This window comes from Poecilia reticulata, linkage group LG21 (genome assembly GCF_000633615.1).
Source record: "Poecilia reticulata strain Guanapo linkage group LG21, Guppy_female_1.0+MT, whole genome shotgun sequence".
NCBI lineage: Eukaryota > Metazoa > Chordata > Actinopteri > Cyprinodontiformes > Poeciliidae > Poecilia > Poecilia reticulata.
In genome coordinates, this window is record NC_024351.1 from 25,524,172 (window position 1) to 25,547,239 (window position 23,068).

A 23,068-nucleotide genomic window follows, 5' to 3' on the forward strand; every position below is an offset into this window, starting at 1 on the left:
AAACAGATCCCAGGAACAACATCAGACATCTCAGTCCAGAAATGTGCAGTTCTAGGCACAGCCAAGATACTGGAGGAGAACCCTCAAGCTCCCAGGCCTCTGGTAGAGGACCTGAGCTCAGAGGATGAAACAGACCACCCGCGGAGGGTGAGAAGGGAATTTTTAAAATATATATATGTCAACCTAATATAGACAGCTGGTTCTGTTTTTTGGACAACTGTAGAACCTCTGGAGATGATGAGACAAAGAAGAATTCTTCTTCATAAAAGCAAGAAAATTATGGACAACCCTGATCAGCCTCTGCATGACACCAGATATTCATGAGAATGTCTGGTGTCTATAGTCACAGGTGCTTTCAGTCGGAGACTTCTTCAAATTCACTGTGATAAAGATAGCTAAAAAGGTCTTTCCCGCCAGCAATAACTCTTTGAAGAATTTGAATTAATATGAATTACAATATTTAATTTTCCTCATAGATCAATAAAGTACTTTTAAATTGAACTAAATTTAAACTACCCTGTTGCTATGGTTATGCATAACAAAATAGCAAAGTATGAAAAATATTGCCAAAAGTCAGTCAAGTTAAACAGCGTCCAAAACAAGATGGAACAGTTATCCAAGAAAAGCAAATATTCCCTTATTTAATCTTAATTAAAATAGAGCTACTCCAATGTGCTCCCACCCTAAACGGTGCAATTCTGAAATGTACCGTATGTACTGTTTTAAAATTGCTGCATAGTGACAGGATACTGCAGTGGATTCCCTGTATGAGCAATGATGCTGTGTTGGTATCAATGCGCTATTTGTGTGTCCAAACTACATTTCATATTTGGGGGTAAATACCTGCTCTGTCCTGGTCAGCGGTCCCCAAATCAGGAAAAATCCATGGGGAAGACCAGCCTGCTGAAAGGTGTGTGTTTCAATCCCACCAACTTCTCTGGAATCCTGAGTGAGCTGTGGTCGGAGCGTTTGTGGGCTAACTTGTTCTTATAGTAAACGCTGTAAGAAGAAAGGCAGCATACATAGTGCAGAGCAGCACAGAGAGGGAGGCCTACTGTAGCCTCAGCTGGAAGATTGGAAATATGTGAAAGAGGGACACTTTCTGTTTTATTCAACATCATAAACTCCTTCAGGTATTTTAAAGCTGAATCTTTCCTCTTTCCTCACCTACAGCAACTCCCATTGCTAATTTGAAGTGGCAAACCGCTACACCAATCATTATTGTTTACTAAAGTATTTTTAAGGTCATTTAAAATCATTCCAGCCTTTATGCCTGGAGTAGACATGAATTATTCATATAAGAATCAGAGCTAATGTCACACTGGGTGTGAGAGGATGTAGGAAGTGAAAGAAGAATCAATCTATGAGTGACTTATAGAAAATACTTTTTCCCAGCTCTATCTTAGACAGATAACCCTACCTTCTTGCCTTCCTATGACATCACAAAAAGGATTGGGAAACCCTATCTCTCGTTGACATGAAAACTTATGTCACAGTAATAAGATTATTGAAAAGATGGATGGATGGGGAGAAATTGGATTTGGCAGTAATATCTTGTTGTGCATGGCATCTCTATAAACACTTTTTGTTGTTTGTTTTCACTTTCTGTCTGAAATACCAAAATGTTGTGGTTAATTTTAAAAAAGATGTTTTCTCGCTTTGTCACATGATGGCCCAGGTTAGTAAGGACTTACAAAATATCTGTGATGCTTTGGTCAAAATACAGCTGGATTACAGTAACTAAGTATGTTTAGATGATCTTTTTTAATTTAAAACAACTCGGATTGAAAATGTTCATGACAGCAGGATGGAATGTTAAGTTTACAGATTTTAACTGTCTACAATTTCTCATGGTTAAGTTTAGTTCAGTTTGGTTTAGCTGAAGAATGCATGTGTTTCTATGTGAAGTTTCAGCTGTTTAAATCCACCAAATCAGCTTCACCACCTTCAGTCCACTTTAACTCCATTAAGAAACCTGTAAGCTGAAAGGTGTGTGTTTCAATGTTATCTGGTCACGTACTTGTTCCACTGAATCAGCAAAGGCTATGTGGTGAATTGGTAAATTCAGCAAATCAATCAATCGATCGAATTTTACTTGTATAGCACCTTTCAGCAACAAGGCATTTCAAAGTGCTTTACATCATAAAAACACAAAAATACAATGTCACACAGTCAACATTACATTTTGCACATCAGATTATTGATTGTTTCATGATTAGGTTTCAAAAGCAACTCTAAAGAACTGTGTTTTTAGTCTAGATTTAAAGAGACTTTAAATCCGTGTTTCAACTGTTTGCAGTTTTCTGGAAGTTTGTTCCAGATTTGTGGTGCATAGAAGCTGAATGATGCTTCTCCATGTTTGGTTCTAGTTCTGGGAATGCAAAGCAGGCCAGAACCAAGACCAGAGACCAGAGAGGTCTGGAAGGTTGGTACAACAGGACCAGATCTTTAATGTATTGTGGTGCTAAAAGTGCTTTACATCATAAAAAGGAGATTTGAAAACTAACAACAGTATTTTAAAGTCTATTCTCTGAGCTACAGGGAGCCATTGTAGTGACTTTAAAACTGGTGTTATGTGCTCCATCTTCCTGGTTTTAGTGAGAACGAGAGCAGTCTTAACTGTCTTTATGTGACTCTGAAAGTTCAGGTCAGAGTCCATCACTACTCCCAGGTTTCGGGCTGATTGCTAGTTTTCAGTTGTAATAACTGAAGCTGTGCATTGACTCTAGATTGTTTCTCTTTAGGTCTGAAGATAGTAACTTCAGTTTTGTTTCTGTTCAGCTGGAGAAAGTTTTGGCACATCCACAAATTTATCTGTTCTAAGCATCTATTCAGTGATTGGATGGGTTCAGAGTCACCTGGTGACATTGTGATGTAGAGCTGTGTATCATCCGCGTAGCTAACCTGATTTCTTGTTATAACCTGAGCTAAGGGGAGAATGTAGATATTGAATAAGAGGGGTCCTGGGATTGAGCCTTGGGGTACCCCACATGTGACTTTTGTTCGCTTCATTGAGAAGTTACTTACAAAGTTCCCTTTGTTCTAAAAACAAAGAAATCCCTGTTCTTTATGTAAGATTCAAACCTGTTGAGCACTGGACCGGAGCGTCCGACCCAACTCTCCAGTCGATTCAGTAAAATGTCATGATCAACACTGTCAAAAGCTGCACTGAGGTCCAACAGAACCAGCACTGTGGTTCTCCCACAGTCTGTATTTATATGAATACAAGGGCCGTCTCCGTGCTGTGGTGAGACCGGAAACCAGACTGAAAGGAGTCAAAGTGGTTGGTTATAGTTAGGAAGCTATTTAACTGTTGAAACAGCTTTTTCAGCAATTTTGCTGATGAATAGGTGGTTGGAGATTGGCTTGTAATTCTGAAGCACTGATTTGTCCAGATTTTTCATTTTTATCAGTGGTTTGATAACTTCTGTTTTTAAAGCCTGAGGGAAAACATCTGATGAAGAGGATGATTTTACTATTTGAATCAGATCAGAAAGGTGTGGGTAGGACATCCAGACAGCAGGAACTTGAGTTTAATTTAATTGTATAATTTATACTAAGGTTTTATAATTTTCTGCACAGTGGCGCAGTTGGTAGAGCTGTTGCCTTGCAGCAAGAAGGTTCTGGGTTCGATTCCTGACCTGGGGTCTTTCTGCATGTTCTCCCTGTGCATGGTGGGTTTTCTCCAGGTACTCCGGTTTCCTCCCACAGTCCACAAACATGACTGTCGGGTTAATTGGTCTCTCTAAATTGCCCCTAGGTGTGYGTGTGCATGGTTATTTGTCCTGTGTGTCTCTGCGTTGCCCTGCGACAGACTGGTGACCTGTCCAGGGTGACCCCGCCTCTTGCCCGGAACGTTAGCTGGAGAGACAGCAGCAACCCTCCTGACCCCACTGAGGGACAAGGGTGTCCCTTAGTGGGACCATCCATCTTAGTGGATGGATGGTTTTATAATTGAAATTGGGTCATTTTGCCTGCATTTATTATGTTTGGGTATAGCATTGGTACTGGAGTTAGTGCTGGTGTGCAGATTAAGCTTCTGATTTCTTTCACATTTCCCTTCAAAAAAGTTGGCAAATCGGTTGGAGGCTGCATTAGTTTGAAATTCAGGTGGTAATGTCACTGGTAGGTTTGTGAGCCTGTCAACTGTTGCAAATAAAGCTTGAGCATTCTTGATGTTTTTGCTTATATCTGCAAAGAATGTTTCCCTTGCATGTTTTAGTGTTGAGTGATAGCCAGTGTTGTGTTCAAGACCACCTAACCCAAGACCAAGACCAGAGTGTATCGAGACCAAGACAAGACCAAGACCGAGGGAAGTTGAGATCAAGTCAAGACCAAGACCAGCGCCCCGCGCTACATGATACAATAAAATGTAAAATATGATCAAAATTGCTTCTCGAAATGATCTGAAAGATCCATATTCCCATAAAAACACCTAGATATTAAATACTTAATACATTTTACAAATATTAAATATTCCAGCTAAAATGTGTGATGGTCTCGTGCCGTTCCTAAAAAGATAACGCCCTGGGCGTTTGCCCATATTGCTCATGTAAGAAACCACCACTGTCTGCACCATGAAACATAGCAAATGAGGCAATGCCCTGACGGTAAATAACACTCAACTATGAACACAACAAGCAAGAAGTAATCAAACAGAAGGCGCTCATCGTGACTGTTCTCTCTCTCTCTCCCAGTACATGAAGCCAGGCAGTCTGACACCATGGCAGACATTACAGCTGCCACTTTGAACAAAAACAATCAAAGAACAATGTGCATTCTGTGCGTGCTCTTTCGTTCTTGTGTTTTAGTTATTCGTTAATTTAAATATCAACGTACATAATTAAATAAAATAATGATGCAGTGTACACAGAGCATTGCAAGAACAAAGAACGGGTGTTCTGTCAGGTCAGATCGCCATACGCTTAGCACGAACTCATGGTGTTCTGTCAGATCAGCATACGTTGTCAGATAGTCCCACGCTTAGCTCAGACATGCATACGCTGTCATTACCATATAATTTCATTTAATCAGCAACATAGAATCATGACGTAGATCATCATACACTTTGTTATTAACAGTTRTATGGCATCCTGACTTAGCGGTTAAGTACGTTAATGAGTTTTACACAGGCGTGTGATGTAGTTGACTGCAGCTGCAGCTAGACCCTGCTTTAAATACACTTTGAAACCACAACAACGCATGTATATCTACAGTATCTAGTGTTAAGAAAATAAATGTAAATAAGCAAATTTTAAAACTTAACATGTTTTGAAATAGCCTAATTATAGTTATTATAGTTTTAAAATTTAGAACTTATTCTGGCCTATTGACCTTCATTTTACCTGTAGTTAAAGCAGATTGTTTACCAAGATCTTTGATCTGCAGTTTGTCTGTGTGGGAAAATACATCAGGAAAAGTTCTAACTTTTCACACTGATCTGTGAAGGCCATGGAATAACAGGAGATCAGGAGAGTCTGCTTCCACTTTATTTAGTTAATGGTGACAACTGGTGTTTGATCTTGTGAACAAATTGCAGGGAGTTTCTAACTTTAAAAAGGGTCAGAGACAGGACCTGGTTGGATGAGAAAATATATGCTTTATTTGAATAAATTAAAGATAATGATACGCCTTTACTATAAAACTTTCTACGCAGAAGYAACAGATTAGATTTGCTCTTGCAATTCTCCAAAGACGTCTTTGTACGTCTTTGCTTTTCTTTCTTTCTTTCCCTCTTCTTCTTTCCATTTGTATCAGGTAAATGAATGTATGCCTCTGTTGTTCTGCAGATTCTGTTATAATTTCATACGTTGTCTTCTATTGGATTAAACTCTGCAATTCTGTGACGTCAACACTCATTGTTGTTTTTCTCTGGCTACACGCGGCCTGCCGGGAGGACCTGGGAGCCAAAGAGGAAGATAGAGCCAGATATTTCCAAAATTAACTAATTTAGAAAATCTTCCTCAACACTAGTTATCATATGATGTCATATTATAAACAATTTAATGACTTATTTTCGTCATAACTTGTTGTGTATGCTGAACTGACAACTCCACTGACGGTCGGACTTCTTAATGCGCATGCGCTGGCATACTCACTGCATGTRTGCTATCCTGACAGCGTATGGCTATCTGACAGAACAACGGCTATATCTGTCAGACACGTCATTACCATAAGATTTCATTTAATCAGCAACATAGAATCATGACGTAGATCATCATACACTTTGTTATTAACAGTTGTATGGCATCCTGACTTAGCGGTTAAGTGAGTTTTACATGGGCGTGTGTTGTAGCTGACTCCAGCTGCAGCCAGACCCTGCTTTAAAGACACTTTGAAACCATGACAACACATGACAACTATATAGTTATTGAAAACAATTTAATGACTTATTTTCGTCATAACTTGTTGCGTATGGTGAACTGACAACTCCTCTGACAGTCGGACTTCTTAATGCACAGGCATGGTACTCACTGCATGCTATTCTGACAGTGTATGGTAATCTGATAATAACAGCTGTCAGTGACACTCAAGTCCTATCTAATAAGAGCCGTGGAGAAGAATAGACTGTTTCTGAATATCCCATCACTATATTGCAGACATTTGGACACAGTGTTGTCCCATATACTATGCGACAAGTCAGTCAACATCTCCGCACAATAATTCAGCCAGTGAGTGACTTTTTCCCATCACAAATGCTTATGTGTCTCTGTTCAGCTAGCTTTGCTAGCATCATGTCAATGGAGCTTACCTTCTTTGAGTTACTTTTCTAAGTGACAAAAAAAGTTTGACGTTGTCCCCACCGTCTGTGAAAGCGAAGCGATGCTGAGTTAGCTGTGGCCATCAGATTTCTTATGATTTATGCAGCGTTATTCTAGTGCTGACGGTTAGACAGATCTTCTGCTGCTGAGAGGAAACCACTGCGCATGTCCTGGAGCGCCGTGTGCAACTGAATGGGGGGGGGGAGAAACATAAACACGTACAGTAATTGGCAAGTCACGTTATTGGTTGGACTTTTATCGGTGCGTTTTGCATCCACTGAAGACAAAGATGTTAACAAATAAACTGGACAGTTTGCTGCATGTTCAGTGATGTTTTCACAGTTGCGGTCTCGACTGGTCTTGAAATAAAATGCAGAGTCCTCAGCGCCCGAGACCGAGACCATCAAAAAATGGTCTCAAGACCAAGACCGATATTGAATACCACAATCTGCTGCACAGATTTGTGACACTTTTCTTACTATTAATAATTATAATGGCGTTTAGTTGCACAACTTTACGAACACGTTCATTCGTGGCTGTTTTCACGTTTATTACGCTGTTCATATTGGTCTTGATGTTCGCAGTTTTCTGGAGCTCAACGCAAAGCTCGATGTTATTCACATGTAATATATTAACTTGACGTTAACAAAGACACAGTGGGACGAGTCATCCGGGAMATGATGGACCAGGAGAGCCTGACTAAAAGTACCTTAATGACAGACAAATTCTGGGATTTATGTTATGTCTGCTTATTTTCAAGCACAAATAAAAACTTCGTGTTTAAAAACGAGCCCAAAAGTGCATCCATTCATACATAAAATTTGCAAGCGACTTTAGAAAAAAAACAAAAAAAAAAACAAGCCCAAATATAATAATCGGACTTGGCGACCGAAACAAAATGCGCATCTTCCTCGTCCCTCCATTGTTTACATTTCTGTCGCTGCTGATACTGTCACATAGAAACGACTCCCCAAGAGGAAATTAAATGATTTTACAAAAGAAAATAGTAATGCAAAGAGATTTTGATAAGCAACTGTAGTCTGACTACTGGATTTGAAAATGTGGTCCGACGTACTAATACAATAAATAAAATGCATCAAACTTTGTATTTTTTTTTATATTAACATTTTTATTGAGAAAGCACGTTACAATACAATTATATAATTATACTGATTACGTTCACATTTTTACAAGTCTCTATTTTCTGTATGAACCTGATTCATTATATGTAAAACTTTCCTAATGTTATCTTGAGTTTGTCGATGTTTAATAAAACCTGTTTGATCATTATGTATTAGCCCTGGTAGGATAGTTTCAAGTCTCTTAGAGATGATGGAAGTGAACAACTTATAATCAATATTTAATACACTGATTGGGCGATAGTTGCTACAATCTAGGTTGTCTTTTCCTTCTTTCTTAATTATAGAGATTATTGCTTCYTTCCATGAGGGGGGTACAATTTTTTCCTCCATTGCCCAATTAAATGTTTTCTGCAAGGTGGGAATCAAATGATCCTGATTATTTTATACCATTCTGGGCCAAATCCATCTGCCATTTTTACCCCTTTTAGTCTCTTAATTGCCGAGTGAATTTCTTCTYTGGTTATTGTGGATACTAACAATTTATTTTGTTCCTCCGTCACTGTTGGTAGCTCTAGTTTAGACAGAAAGGTATTGACATCTTGATTATTATCTACATGGGTTTGGSAGTAAAGTTTTCTGTAATAATTCTGAAAACATTGTTGAATTTTCGGTTTCTATTTGACCATTTAAAGGATTTCTTATTTTGTGTCTACTCCTCTCTGCTTGCTGTGTTTATATGAAAGAAGTTTTAGTGATTTCCCCCCTACATCACAGTCCTGCTGCTTGTTAAAACTGATTTTTTTCTGTACTTCAATCATGTTTAGGTCATCTAATTCTTTTTTAAATGTGACCATGTCAGATTTAATGCTGTCGTTCAAAGTCACGGAATGTTGATGTTGCAATTTTAACWATTTGTCTTCCAGGTGTTTACGTTTTTGCATGTTTTCTTTTTTTAAGTGGGAAGATATACTAATTATTTTCCCTCTAATCACTGCCTTCATTGCATCCCATAGTATTCCTGGTGACACCTCCGAATTATCATTTTGAGCTAAATAATTCTCTCTTTTTTTAAATTCTCTTTAATGTTTGGGTAGTTTAAAATATTTGTGTTCATCCTCCATACTGTAGATCTATTTTTTCTGTTCAGACAAATATCAGCATAAACTGGATTATGATCAGAAATTGTACATGGACCGATTTCACAGGTTTTAATTTTAAACAAGTCATTCTTAAACGTAAGAATGTAATCTAACCTAGAATATAAGTTATGTGGGTGTGAGAAGTGGGTGTATTCTCTCTTAGTTGCGTGATGTTCTCGCCATACATCAACTAATCCTAAATCGCCCATGAGGCGTCTCATCCTCTTACCAATATTTYGTCCATCGCCTTTCCCACTAGAAGAATCAAATTTGAACTGAGGAATTTTACAATAATAGATCGCGGGGAGCGTCGCTTGGGGGCGGAGGGCCTAGAGAGCGATGAGCCCGTTCGATGTGCATGTCGAGCTCGTCTTGGGACAGCGCCAAACCCTCACTGAGCAACTTCTCCACAAAGTCACCCATTGATGCCGAGTCCCGTTCTGCCGCCTGGGGTTCGCCATAAATGCGTATGTTCTCTCTTCGTGTGCGGCTTTCTAGGTCCATTAGTTTATCCTCCAGCTTTATCTGTAGCTTTATTATTTCAGTGACGGCGTCCTCCGTGGTTAAAATCCTCTCCTCCGCTTTTTCAAYCCGRTCCTYAGCCTCATCTAGTCTGGTGTTCATTTTTCGAATTTCTTCTTTGATTTCCCCCAAATGCGCATTATTTTCCTGTCRGAAGCCTCTTAATTCCTGCAATACCGTCTCCCATTCAGCCATAGTACCACTCTTGGTTGCTTAGTTCAAGTCAAAAAGTCCTGCGGTAGTTTTTCAAAGCAGAGGTTCGAGATGAATAGCGGTTAGCATTAGCTGAAGTGCTAGCCATATTTTCTCGACTTTCAACAACCGTTTAATGGYGCTACAAAGCATCGGTTCTGAAGTATTTTGCTCACCCCTGTTCTTTTCCACCTCTATGTTTTCGTCGTTTAAGTGGGGTTGGGTTTTCAATTTCTTAGGTTCTCTCGGGAGCCCGTTCACAGCGTGGCCATCACGGTGACGTTCAAACCGGAGGTCCAGACTTTGTATTTTATGAAGAAAAAAATAATACCATAAATAAACCAATTATATACAGTAAAAGTGAATACCTATAAACTTCAGACTTGGTTGAAAAAAGTAAAACTCACAAGTAGTACAACCAGTTATAACACAGATTAGTTTCTTTGGCTATGGTTCAATGAAAAACTAGATCAAATTACAGGTTTTGGGTTTCTGTTTAAAGCTGTTTGTGGCCCCATGTGGATGTTAGGAAATATTTTCCACAGATGATGTCCAGGAAAAGGTTTAAATTTTTATTTTGGAGTTTATCTATAGATTGATTCAATAAGATATGAAAGTTGAGAAAGAGCCTGAAGGTTAAAACAAATGTGATTATTAGACTGGAAATTTATGAAAGACTAACTTAATTTTGGAACAAACTCTAGGTAGTTAAAGTTGCACAGTTACAGCTGGCAGAAAATGTAACATGAGTAGCATGCAGTGGAGAGAGAATGGCCCAGCCAGGGACCTAATCCTAGCAGCCCCTCTGCCCCCCAACAATAAATATCTCTGAAACCTAGAAAAACGACAGAGTTGTCAGAGTAGCTCTGTTTCACCCTCACAGCTGAAACAGAACTGTGGTTAGGAGTAACCACTCCTAACCAACTAGCTTCGCTGAATGCTAGTTGTTTAATAGTCAATAACAATCTGATCTGATTGAAGAACTGTCACTATAACTACTGTTGAAACTCAGACATCCTGTTGTAATGCGTTCTAGGTTACCTTCAGGAAGCCTACCTGTGGACAAAGCAAGTTCTGTCCATCATGGAGAAGTCTATGGTCCTTCTGCAGGAAGTGACAGATGGTTCACTTTATGAGGGTGTGGCCTATGGGACCTACACCACCCGTTCCCTATTCCAGTACATGTTTCTGGTTCAGCGCCACTTTGCCATCGGCCACTTCAGCCATCCTTGGCTACTGAAGCACTTTGCCTTCCTCTACAGGACCATCCTACCAGGTAACTGGGTGAAAATCTTAAATAATTTTAGAATTTAATTTGTAACAAAAGAAAAGTTTTCATGCTTCTACAATGTCAGTGAAAATTTCATGTAACAAACCAACAAAATGTAGGGTATAGTTTTATATATGTATTTATATATATTTGGTAACAGAAATATGTGGATGTATCTCTTTTAGTGCTGTAACAACAACTCATTTGTGGCATTTCTCCACCAGCATTCACATGGACACATTGACATTTTGCTCAATCCTCTTTACAAAACAGTTCATTGTGATTGGTTGAAGAAACTCTCTTGCCAAAGATTCTGAATTGGATTTATGTCTGGGCTTTGGTTGAGCCATTTTAGCATATAGATATCATTTGACCTAAGCCATTCCTTAAAGACTAGAACATCTAATGAGGTTGTCAGTATCACAGGAGCACCACAGGGACCTGTACTCTCTCAATTCCTTTTCACTCTGCATGTGTTAGACTTTGTGTAAACGTTCTGTCATCTGCAGAAATTCTATGCAGTCAGAGACGGTGAGCACAAAGAGCTGGTGGACTGCTTTGTGCAGGGGTCTCTAGTCTGCTCCTGGTCTGATTCACATTTGCATTTGAACTGCACAAGAGTTCACTTCAACCAAACTGAGACCTAGCTTTTTAGGTGGACACGGTTTGGTCCGGATCAGAGTTTGATTTTGCATTCACACATCCTCAAACAAACTGAACTTTCTAGGCAAACGAACTGGGGTTTGCTTAAAGCGGCTAAACCAGGTATAATAGACATACGGCGTGAATGAACCCTGAAGGTGCTTTTCCACTTGCAAGTCACACTCTTTCAGAGTAAACAAGCTTTTACTTTAATATGTATACATAAACAGTCACTTTCTGTGACTTTTCAAATAAAATAACCACGTTTATTAGTAGAAAATAAATAAGGATGTAAACAGTGACATGTTAAATGTTGAGTAATTATGCTCAAATTTGCATAAACAATTTCTTTAAATGCAAAATCAATATTCTCTAGAGTTGCAATAGTTTTACTCAAAAGAAAAAAGTTCAGTGGAGTCAACTATTCACGTAAGTACAAAAAGCTACTCAAATTATAGTGTTCTTTGGAGATATAATTGTCTAATGCGCAGGATGAGATGCTATTAGCTCACAGAAGTACTTGGTAGAAGAGCTTACTCACTTATATCGCTAACTTGCACAATAACATCTCTTAAAATTAATAATCATAACATGGGGATAAACAGCTAGATGTGTTAAGACAGATATTACCACTCTTTTGTTGCTGCCAGAAGCCAGGCTGAGGTCTAAACTGTCTGTGCTTCGACATGGCTACAGCGCTGTTGGAATGGGTTAATGTGATTGGCTGAAACATAGGTTACCCCAAAGTGGGGGTCCGCTCATATGATTGGCTGAAACAAAGAAGCTATCTGATTGGTTGGTGATCATCCAATCAGATAGACAATTTATTTAAAAAAAGACATTTGTGGATGGAGATGTCAGGGAGTCTCAAAGTTCACACACAAATGCAACACAACTCAAGGCCAGAAGCAGCTTGTAAATCAAGAGATATTTGTGTTTTCATCAAAAATGCAAGTGTGAATCTTGTTCTGTACATTTGTGAATTATGAGACCGTTTTAGTTCCATAGTTTTCTAACACACATCTGCACAGCATCAACGTCTCCATTGCGTGTTTAGCACTCATGTTGAGTTTAAAGGCAACTTGACATGTTACATTATGACATGTTAATGTAACCAAAGAATAGAATTTATTAAACAAAATTTTCAGGGACCTTACCAGCAAAAAAAAAATCATGTAGAGCTTTATTGTGTGTGTGTTTCTGGTTCATACAAAAAATAGATGAAAAAGATCTGACTGGGTCATCCCAGCAGTAATCTGACTGGGATTACTGTCGTCCACAGATGACCCAGCAGTCTCACGCTCTTCCTCCACAAGCAAACATGCACCTCATCAATGTTTCTCTTGCTGACTTCTGTTCATAATAATGCACTAGCAGGAAAACATATTATCAGGCATTTTTGAACTCTGCAGCAGGTCTGAAATTCTCAAGCCTGGGAATTTCCCAGGAATTCCCCTAGCAACTGTAATGGACTTCATTTTAAAACAAAGTTTATTATTCTTTATAACAAAGATATAACTCTATAAAATAATGAGCAGCCCTTGATGAAAATTAAATATTTCACTTAACATGATTAACTTTCCTATTATGACTAGCAAACAGTCATTTTAACTCACAGTACCCACCAAACAGAGGTTTACTGCATTACAGTCAACTTAGCGCATAAAAATTATAATAAATATGACATTACAAATCACCAATAATGCTCAGCTAGCAGGAAAACATTATTTTATCAGGCACAAAGAAGTCAGGCGATATGGAGAAGGTAGGCAGAGTCTGGCATGTCTCAGCAATTCTGAAAATATGAAGCCCAGGAATTCCCCTAGTAACTGCAATTGAAAGGCTGCAGTAAAGTGAAGTACTTAGCTCTTAAACGGACGCATGACATAAAAACAATACTGTGGAGAAATAGATTTCTGGTAAAATGCGTATTTCTTCTACTTTCTCTGTTGCTTATTGCGTTCATGCTGTGTGAGGATGTGGGTTTTTGTATTTATTAGTTAATGTAGTCCTTGTGCTAGCCCCTTATTGTTTCAGGATGTCTGTCGTTTTCCTGATTATCCCCTGTGTTATTTAACCTCACCTGTTCTTTGTTTTCCTCCTGGATCCTGGTCATTGTCTTTTTGTCATGGTTGCATCTACCTGAGTTTGTGTTCAGTCCTTGTTGCTCTCCTGTTCTAGCATTTTGTTCCTTGAGAAATTACATTAAACACATTATTTCACTTTATATCTGATCGCTGTCTCAATCCTCGTCCACAAACTACTTCATGACCTACTTGTTTCCCAGACAAATGATTCACTCTGATGACATGCTGTAGTTATTATAACTGGTTTCAAAGAATCCTGTCAGCACCAGAAACCATGGTATTTCTGACATAAATGACATAAATAAGTACAGAATAGGGTGAACAAACTCATTTGTGACCAGACAGTATTTTCTAAGGAGCCCTTTGTAGATCACTGTGTTTAAAGAGATTTTTAAATTGATTTTTTTTCATTTTGCCTTTTTGTTGTGCCTGAAGTTCTGTCTCCGTTTTATCCTCCCATCAGGATTTCAGCGGACTGTGGCCATCGCAGATTCCAACTACAACTGGTTCTACGGGCCAGAGAGCCAGCTGGTCTTCTTGGATCGCTATGTGTTGCGTAATGGCAGTGGGAATTGGCTGGCAGATCTGATTAATCAAAACAGGATTACAGAAGGGCCGGGCCAGGCTGGAAAAGGCCAGCGATGGTGCACTCTGCACACGGAGTTCATTTGGTAAGCTGCTGAATTTTGTTTTAGGGTTTACTGGTAGTGTGCCTTGCATGTCTATGCTTTTCCTCTTTCAAGTACAGATAATGCCCATGCTTTAGAAACTGAGCACTACTGTTTGGAATAAATGCCTATACACATTTATTCCAAAATGCATAAAAGCATTCCAACTAAATCATTTCCAGCTCCTCATGAGGCATCAGCAAACAGATGGACTTAAGTGTACCATTTTGTCATCTTTGGAGAAGTGGAATCTTTCCTTTCACCATTAAGTACAAATACGGTGTGTACCGTGAATGGATCGTCAGGGGGGCTGTGGAAATGATCCAGTTTCACCTACCGTATTTTCCGGACTATAAGCTGCTACTTTTTTTCTAAGCTTTGAACCATTCTGCTTATAGCCCAGTGCGGCTTTTCTTCAACCACCAGGGGGCTCTTTAGCAGGAAGTGAATCATTAGAAGTCAAAATTGTAAATCAAAGAAGAAAGTGCTAATTTTCATTTAGAACAACGACATGCTAGCAGCAGGCACGACAGAGAAATGTTTTCAAACTCATGTTGCAGCTTTTAAGTTGAGGGCTGTCGATCTGGCACTACAGGAGGGAAATAGAGCCGCTGCACGTAAGCTTGGTCTGAACGAAACCAGCCTTGAAGATGGAGGGCWGCGTCCTTAATATATCCAGCAGATTTATTAGGACGCCGCCCTCTACTGCCCTCTGCTGTGTCCTTATGGAAAACCGAGAGCAGCAGAGATACCAGCGGCTTATAGTCCGGTGCGGTTTTCCAGTTTTTTGTTTGTTTCCAAAAAATTTGAAGGTGCTGCTTATAGTATGGTGAGCTCTATAGTCTGGAAAATACGGTAATTTGTTTTAAAAGATTTTTTGAAAATGAATAAATTATCTGCAAATAATGCCATCTTCACTTGAAGATGGCATTATCTTCGAGTGAAGATTCGAGTGTATGTTACACCATTTAATTTGATAAGAAAATAAATAAATACATTTGTTGACTTTTAGCAACAATGATTTGTTACAAAAACCACAAACAAAAAAGTTATTCTGACAAATAGATCAGTAACCAACAATGTCTCAAAAATAATATTAGGTTAGATTTAAATCACCCAGTTTATGTCAGTAAAACAACCCCAAATAATTAAATGTCCAAAAATTCAATGTCCTTTTTAATGAGAATGTCTGTAAAAGAGTTCCATATCCTCAAAAAAAAAGCAAAGTCCTGGAAATATTTCTCCATTTATTCCAATTAATGTCAACCCCACCCCCCAAAAAAAGAGAAAAAAGACTGGTACTACAAAAAGATCCCCACAAAGAAAAGTAAAGTCCAGATCTCAATGGGAGCCTCTTTCTTTCCCCTCGCAGTGGGCGGCGTTTCCTGTCTGCAAGCTCCGATCCAGTTTCTAAAACGCACGATCTGCGACGCTGGGGTGAACTTTGATTGATGTTTTATGTCTTTTCGCTGATTTTTTTTACTTGTTTTAAACATTCAATCAAGTCAAGTCTCCCGCTGCACAGATCTGACGGTGTGTGTCTCCCTCTCCGCCGATGCACACGCCCCTTTTTATTCACTAATTTCAACCAAACCTAAAACCAGCATGATAACTGCCCAAAATCAGTTTTAAACAGTGGAAATTCTGAATAATTTTAACAATGGAATAACAGCAACTGTTCTACAAAACAGATGATACATTTACTCTTCAATGTATTTATTCAGAAAAAAAAATAGTGGCTATGTTACAACTTTACACAACAAACTTYGTCATTGAGAAATATGATTGTTATCATATTTCTCAAACATGCAGTGCTGAAAACAGTGCGATCCACTGTGTAAAATGCAGCTTTGAGTTCCAACTGCACAAGCAATACATGATTTTTTCAATCTTTGCCTAGAAAATATCATTAACATTTTATGATGCTGTAAAAATGACTTGAAGCCAAAGTGAATCTAAAACCAAAAGTTGTTGAGATATTTCATCAACTGAATTTTAACTCAAACAGAAATTTGTTTGGCTATTTTACTGAAACCCTTTCAAGGTTTCCAGAAAACCCAGAAGTAAAATGATGGAATTGTTTTGTTGTTTTGGAATTCATGAGTGCCTAAAATCTCAAATATCAAATTGATCAATGATTTGAAACTACAGAAAACTAGATTTTAGTGTAGAATCTCTTTTTTTTTTTTTAATAAAAAGGTAGATTCAGGTTTTTATCTAAATCTGAGAATAAGGAAAAAATTCCAAAGTTTTCCATACATATCTGTCATTAATCCCAAGTGTGTAAATTATAAGCCACTAACAAGTTCTGCGGCTGAAGGAAGCTGAAGGCCCAGAGGTCAGCGTTAGAGTCAGGTCCAGGCTGGAGACTGGAGGTGTCCTTCAGAGGTTCAGGTCACAGCATGCAGAGGCTGCAGAGAGGGATTTGCCTGGCACCACCTTCTGGTCAAGCAAACCGGAGAGTTGTGGGCACCGGAGCTTCCCACAAAGGATCCTGCTGGAAGCTAAAATTAACTGCATATTAGATGTGCAGCGGATCAGGGCATCAATGCTTTAAACATGGAGACTCTGCACAGGGATTATGTTCTGAGTTGCTGTGTTCAGATACTCAAAACACATTTTTTTATATTTCTCTGTAATCCCTTCTCATGTGTTAGTCGTGCATAATAATTCTTAAAACTTGGTTTAGGACACAATAAGCAAGAGTTCACTCAGTTCTGTTAAGTTGGGACTTTTTGGTTAGATTTGGGTGTTGCAGTTTAGCACTTTTCTGTTTGCTGCTTCGAGGTAATTCTCAAAGAAAGCGCTAATTTTCATTTTGAAAAACACATGCTAGCAGCAGGCAGGGGCGGAGCCAGAGGGGGACCGGGGGAGCCAGTGGCCCCCCTGTCATCTGATTGGCCCCCCTAGTGGCCCCCCCAGACGATTGACATGTAACAGCACCAGGTCATTCCTGTACATTATTTGGAATCATTCTAAGCCAACCTAATATGTAAAGAAGGAAAACAATAATAAATATATCAAAAGAAAATGTATAAAACTTTATATAAGTCCATGTGACATAAATAAATAGATTTATACCAGCCTCCATATAAACAAGCTGATATTCTTCTCCTGGATGTTTCAGTTATGCTGCGCTGTGGTGCAACTCAAAGGCTAAAGCCCTTCATACCTGGTGGTGATGGTAAAACACCAATAAGTTATTTACTGATCCTCTGCAAAAAGAAAAAAAACCGAAGAGGGGCCGACAATGTTCTAGTTTGGAGCAGAGGTGGCGCTAGAGGTTTTTAGTTGACCGTCAAAGAAAAAATCATTTTATTTCCAATTTGTAGTCATCAAACGAAACATTTATTATTTCTCTGCTAGAACGTTTTTGAAATCAGGTAACATTTCACAAAATGACGTGATTAGAAGACGACAGAACTCTGATCGGTTCCTGATCCCTCTGCGGGAGAAAAACCAGCAGAAGTGGATCAGCTGCTGGACGCTCCAGAGCCTCTGGTCCGTTAAAGCGTCCAGATCAGAGATGATTCTCTGACWGATATTGTTCTTAGTCTGATTAATAATGAGCTCCACGATGTTCTCTGTGCGTAAAGCTTAAACTGTCTGAGCACCAAGTGGTCAGCTGATCACAGTCTGGACAGAAACCAGCGAACTGCTCTCTGTTCTTATCAAGACGAGGTGAGGAGGGAATCTGACATATTAACTAGGTTAAGTTTTTACTGGTTTTGCTTTTAAAACACCATTAACGTAAGCAGTGTAACTATATATTGTATATTTGGCGTTTGTCATCTCATGTGTGATTAACTGGAGCATTTATCGCCCAGCGCACTGCGCTTGTTTCCGTCTAACGAATCTGCACTTTAATTTCTTTCCTCTCTCAACAATCAGCTGCTACTCCTCTACTTAAACTACACTAAGTAGATCAACACAACTTGATCACACATTCACTTTAGTTTTCTCTGTGTGCTGCAAACTCATTAAATGTAAACTCATGAGAAGCCCGAACCACCATCAGGCAAATAATTCTGGTCCAACCAGAACTACTTTTACCTGTCAAATTACCTGTCAAAACATATCAACATACCTATTTAGCCGCATTTTTATGCGGTTTAGTTAATATTCACCCAATTGAATCCAGATCCCATCACACATAAAGCAGATAAATCCATTTAACTTTTTCCCCGTAGTGACACAAACCACTGACTGTGGCTCCAATAACTTATAACAAATGAAATTAAGTGACTCCACTTAAATTACATCTCTTCACCTGCTGGGGTCTGAACGCTCAGCTTCTCAAATTCTTCCTGGTCGCATCTGCAGAGAAACCTGCGCTAGTTTATCGACAGTTGGATCTGCCTGAACCAAACCGAACAATTGAACTCAGAGATTTTTCCTTTTTTTTTTTTTAACCGCAGTTCGGGCGTGTGTTTTTGCCAGGATTTATTTTATTTTATTTATTTATTTATTTTTGCATGGTTTCGCTTCTCCAAAACAGACAGATGTTTCGTCTGCCGCGCTGCTTCTGAGCATCGCTCTCCTTCTGGGTGCGGAGGGTAACATCTTCATCTCCATTTGTTAAAACTGCTGGGCGAGTTACGTCTAATTCTTCGCAGCGGCGGAGCCGCATCCACATTGGTTGTGCAGTACACTGCACATGGATCTAATTAACTTCTGTACCTTAATGTATTTCCTCAAAGTGAACTGCCAGCTCCTCTGTTTAGACTGTAAATGGACAGCTCTACGTCGGATTCTATTTAGTTTTCTCTGTTCTGTACTGGAGTTAAAGGCGCCGTTTCAACTAAAGGTTTGCAATGAGCTTCCTAACCAAGGTGTCCATAACTCTTCAACACGCTGTCAGCTCCCGGTCAGAAAGACGCATTTAGTTCAGTGTCCATGAGATGATATTCAGAAAGGATGTTTTTATTGATTGATTTTAGTTTCCTCTGTGATGAACTCTTTGAGTAAAGTCTGTCATCTATATATATATATGTGTGTGTGTGTGTGTGTGTGTGTGTGTGTGTGTGTGTGTGTGTGTGTGTGTGTGTGTGTGTGTGTGTGTGTGTGTGTGTGTGTGTGTGTGCGCGCACACATATATAATTTTGCCCCCCCAGAGGTAGTCCTGGCGCCCCCTTGGCCCCCCCAACTTTAAAAGTCTGGCTCCGCCACTGGCAACATAAGAGGTTAAGTTGACATAAAGCTGATCACTATCGCTGATCAGTTTTATGTCAAGTTACAAACAACTCAAACTTTAAAAGTGGTTAAAGTTGTCTTTTTGGTATGGTTTACAATCTTTTCCCCATCTGATTATTGCTTTGTCTTTGTGATGCAGGTATGACCCTGGCCTGATCCCCAAACCCCCAGCAGATTTTGGAACATCTCAGCTCCACTACTTTGAGGACTGGGGTGTGGTGACGTATGGCGGTGCTTTGCCTTCTGGCACCAACAGCTCCTTTCTGTCCTTCAAGTCTGGGAAACTAGGGGGACGTGCCATCTTTGACATCGTTCACAATAACAAGTACCAAGAGTGGATCAAAGGCTGGAGGAACTTCAACGCTGGTCACGAGCACCCAGATCAGAACTCTTTCACCTTTGCACCCAACGGTGTCCCGTTCATCACGGAGGCACTGTATGGACCCAAGTACACTTTGTTAAACAATGTGGCATTGTTTGGCTCAACCCTATCTGGGGGCTGCTTTAAACCTTGGGCTGGACAAGTAACAGAAGCCTGTGACTCTAAGTGGTTAAAGTACAAGGTGGGCCTTGCAGCCGATGCCCAGGGCAGAGTGGACGCTGCTATAAAGAGAGAGGGGATGGTCTTCATTCGTGGCGAAGGACATTCGGCTTATAACCCAGAACTGAAAATCAGGAACTTCCAGAGGAACTTGCTGCTTCTTCACCCACAGCTCCTGCTCATGGTTGACCACATCCACCTGGACCCAGGGAGCCCAACCAGGGCCATGAGTGCCTTCTTTCATAACACAGAGCTGCCATTTCAGAGTACGAAAGTAGATGGTGTTCATGGAGCATTTGTAACACATGGGAAGGAGAACTATAAGATGTTTTGGATGGATGACACAAACTCCAGTAACAAAGGGATGGTGGGTTACTGGAGTTACCCTCGAGGGTATCCATATAATGGCTCCAATTATGTGAATGTAACAATGCCACTGAGGTACCCGCACACAAGGGTGGCCTATATTTTCTTTGGACCAGGCTTAGATGTACAGAGCTTCAGCTTACGTGAGCATGATCAGCAGGTGGATATTTACCTATCCACCAAAGACCATACCTACACCATCTACCTTCTGACAGGGGAGGTCACCAGCAAGAATGTGTTCGCCATAGTGCTGCTGGACCACAAAAAGATTGTGTTTGAGAGAGCAGCAGCTGTTGTAGACAGCTTCCCTGTGGAAGTTGAAGAATATGCCAATGTGATGGAGGACAATCTCCAGCATGTCAAGCCTGTCTTCCAGCAGATGGAAAGACACATCCTGGGAAGAGTCCTCAACACTGCCAGCTTCCGTAGGACTGCTGAGCGCCTCCTCCAATTCTCTGACAAGAAGAAGACAGAGGAGGTCATTAAGAAGATGTTTGCTATGTCCAAGAAACAGAACAAGGGTAAGGGGGGAAAGAGGTTAAACTTTGGAGAGAAGCTGTCTGAGAATCTGCCTGACATTTTTGCACAAATTGAGGTCAGCGAAAAGAATGAGAGACAGAGGATATCAAAGCGTACATATGAGGACAGTCCAGAGGAAGGGGATGCAGACTCAAGGGCCTTTGTGGATTATCCAGCTGGTCACAGGAACAGGAAGGGGGGCCGCAGGTTTAAGGAGGTTCACATTGTGGCCACAGCAAGGAGTGAGGGGGTCTCTGGTAACCCCTCTTACATTAGACTTTTCTTGCTTATGAACACCACTACCTTCTTCCTACTGCTGGCTGTTCTGCTTACTCGATTTCAGAGGGGGCGGAGCCTACACACCCAGAGGTGCTTTTACACCATTGTTTTGATCGACTGCTTCATCCTGCTGTACCTTTACTCATCGTGTTCTCACACACAGTGCTGACACCCTCCACATGACAGGATGTCCTGTCTGTTCAGGGTGAACTGAAAACACATTTCTCTTTGTACCAGATTTGATAGCAAAACATTAAGGCCACTGTTTAGAAAAGTTAAAAAAAGATTTTTAAAACGTTAATTTGTAATTGTCCAGGAAAGCAACCAAAATGACATAAAAGGACAAAGAGCACTAAATGTACAAATAGGGTTCCAAAAAAGTTCCAAAATTGTGAATAAAAACCGAATGCAATGATGTGGAGATGGCAAATGTCAATATTTTATTCGTAATAGAACATAGATTGCAGATCAAAAGTTTAAACTGAGAGAATATATCATTTTAAGGGAAAAATATGTTGATTCAAAATTTCATGACGTCAACAAATCCCAAAAAAGTTGGGACAAGGCCATTTTTACCACTGTGTGGCATCTCCCCTCCTTCTTGCCACACTCAGACGTCTGGGGACAGAGGAGACCAGATTCTCAGGTTTAGAAATAGGAATGCTCTCCATTCATGTCTAATACAGCCCTCTAACTGTTCAATCGTCTTTGGCCTTCTTTGTGGCACCTTCCTCTTTGTGATGCGCCAAATGTTCTCTATAGGTGAAAGATCTGGACTGCAGGCTGGACATTTCAGCACCCGGATCCTTCTCCTACGTAGCCATGATGCTGTGATTGCTGCAGAATGTGGTCTGGCATCATCTTGTTGAAACATGCAGGGTCTTCCCTGAAAGAGACGATGACGTCTAGATGGGAGCATATTGTTCTAGAACCTGAACATAGTTCTCTGCATTAATGGTCCTTTCCAGACATGCAAGCTGCCCAGGACACCAGCTCTCACGCAACCCCAGACCATCAGTGATGCAGCTTCTGAATGGAGCGTTGATAACAACTTGGGTTTTCCTTGTCCTCTCTGGTCCGGATGACATGGCGTCCCAGGGGTCAATAAGGAACTTCAAATCGTGACTCATCTGACCACAGAACAGTCGTCCATTTTGCGTCTTTCCATTTTAAATGACACCTGGTCCAGTGCAAACGGCTGAGCTGGTGGAGCTTAGAAATGGCTTCCTCTTTGTACTGTAGAGTTTCAGCTGCAGCGGCAGATGGATTGTGTTCACTGAGGATGCTTTCTGGAAGTATTCCTGAGCCCAGGCTGTTATTTCCTCGACAGTGACGTTCCTGTTTGAGGTGCAGTGACGTTTMAGGGCCCGGAGATCACGAGCATCAGTAGAGTTTTACGGCCTTGACCCTTACGCACAGCGATTGTTCCAGATTCTCTGAATCTGTTGATGATGTTCTGCTCGGTTGATGATGATAACTTAAAAGTCTTTGCTATTTTACGCTGGGTTCCACCATTCTGGTATTGCTGCACTATCTTTCTGCACAACAATGGTGGAATTGGTGATCCTCTTACCATCTCAGCTTCATAGAGACATTGACACTCTAAGAAGCTTTTTATACCCAATCATGTTGTCAATTGACCTAATTAGTGTTAATTGGTCTTCCAGCTCTTTGTTATATGTTCAATTTTCTTTTTCCAGCCACTTATTGCTACTTGTCCCAACTTTTTGGGGATTTATAGACACTGTGAAATTTTAATCAACATATTTTTCCTTTAAAATGTTACATTTACTCAGATTAAACTTTT

At 40.1% G+C, this 23,068-nt stretch overlaps 1 protein-coding gene across 2 annotated transcripts in view; it reads left to right on the plus strand.

Annotated features, from left to right (window-relative positions):
* dse (dermatan sulfate epimerase) overlaps positions 1–21,717 on the plus strand; it is a 55,209-nt gene extending 33,492 nt beyond the window's left edge. For both annotated transcript variants that reach the window (XM_008398588.2, XM_008398589.2), the window contains 3 exons: positions 10,733–10,972; positions 14,159–14,366; positions 19,696–21,717. In XM_008398588.2, the coding sequence (XP_008396810.1) occupies positions 10,733–10,972; positions 14,159–14,366; positions 19,696–21,430 (2,183 nt within the window). In that variant the 3' untranslated portion in view covers positions 21,431–21,717. The remainder of the gene's footprint in view (positions 1–10,732; positions 10,973–14,158; positions 14,367–19,695) is intronic.
* The last annotated feature ends 1,351 nt before the right edge of the window (positions 21,718–23,068 follow it).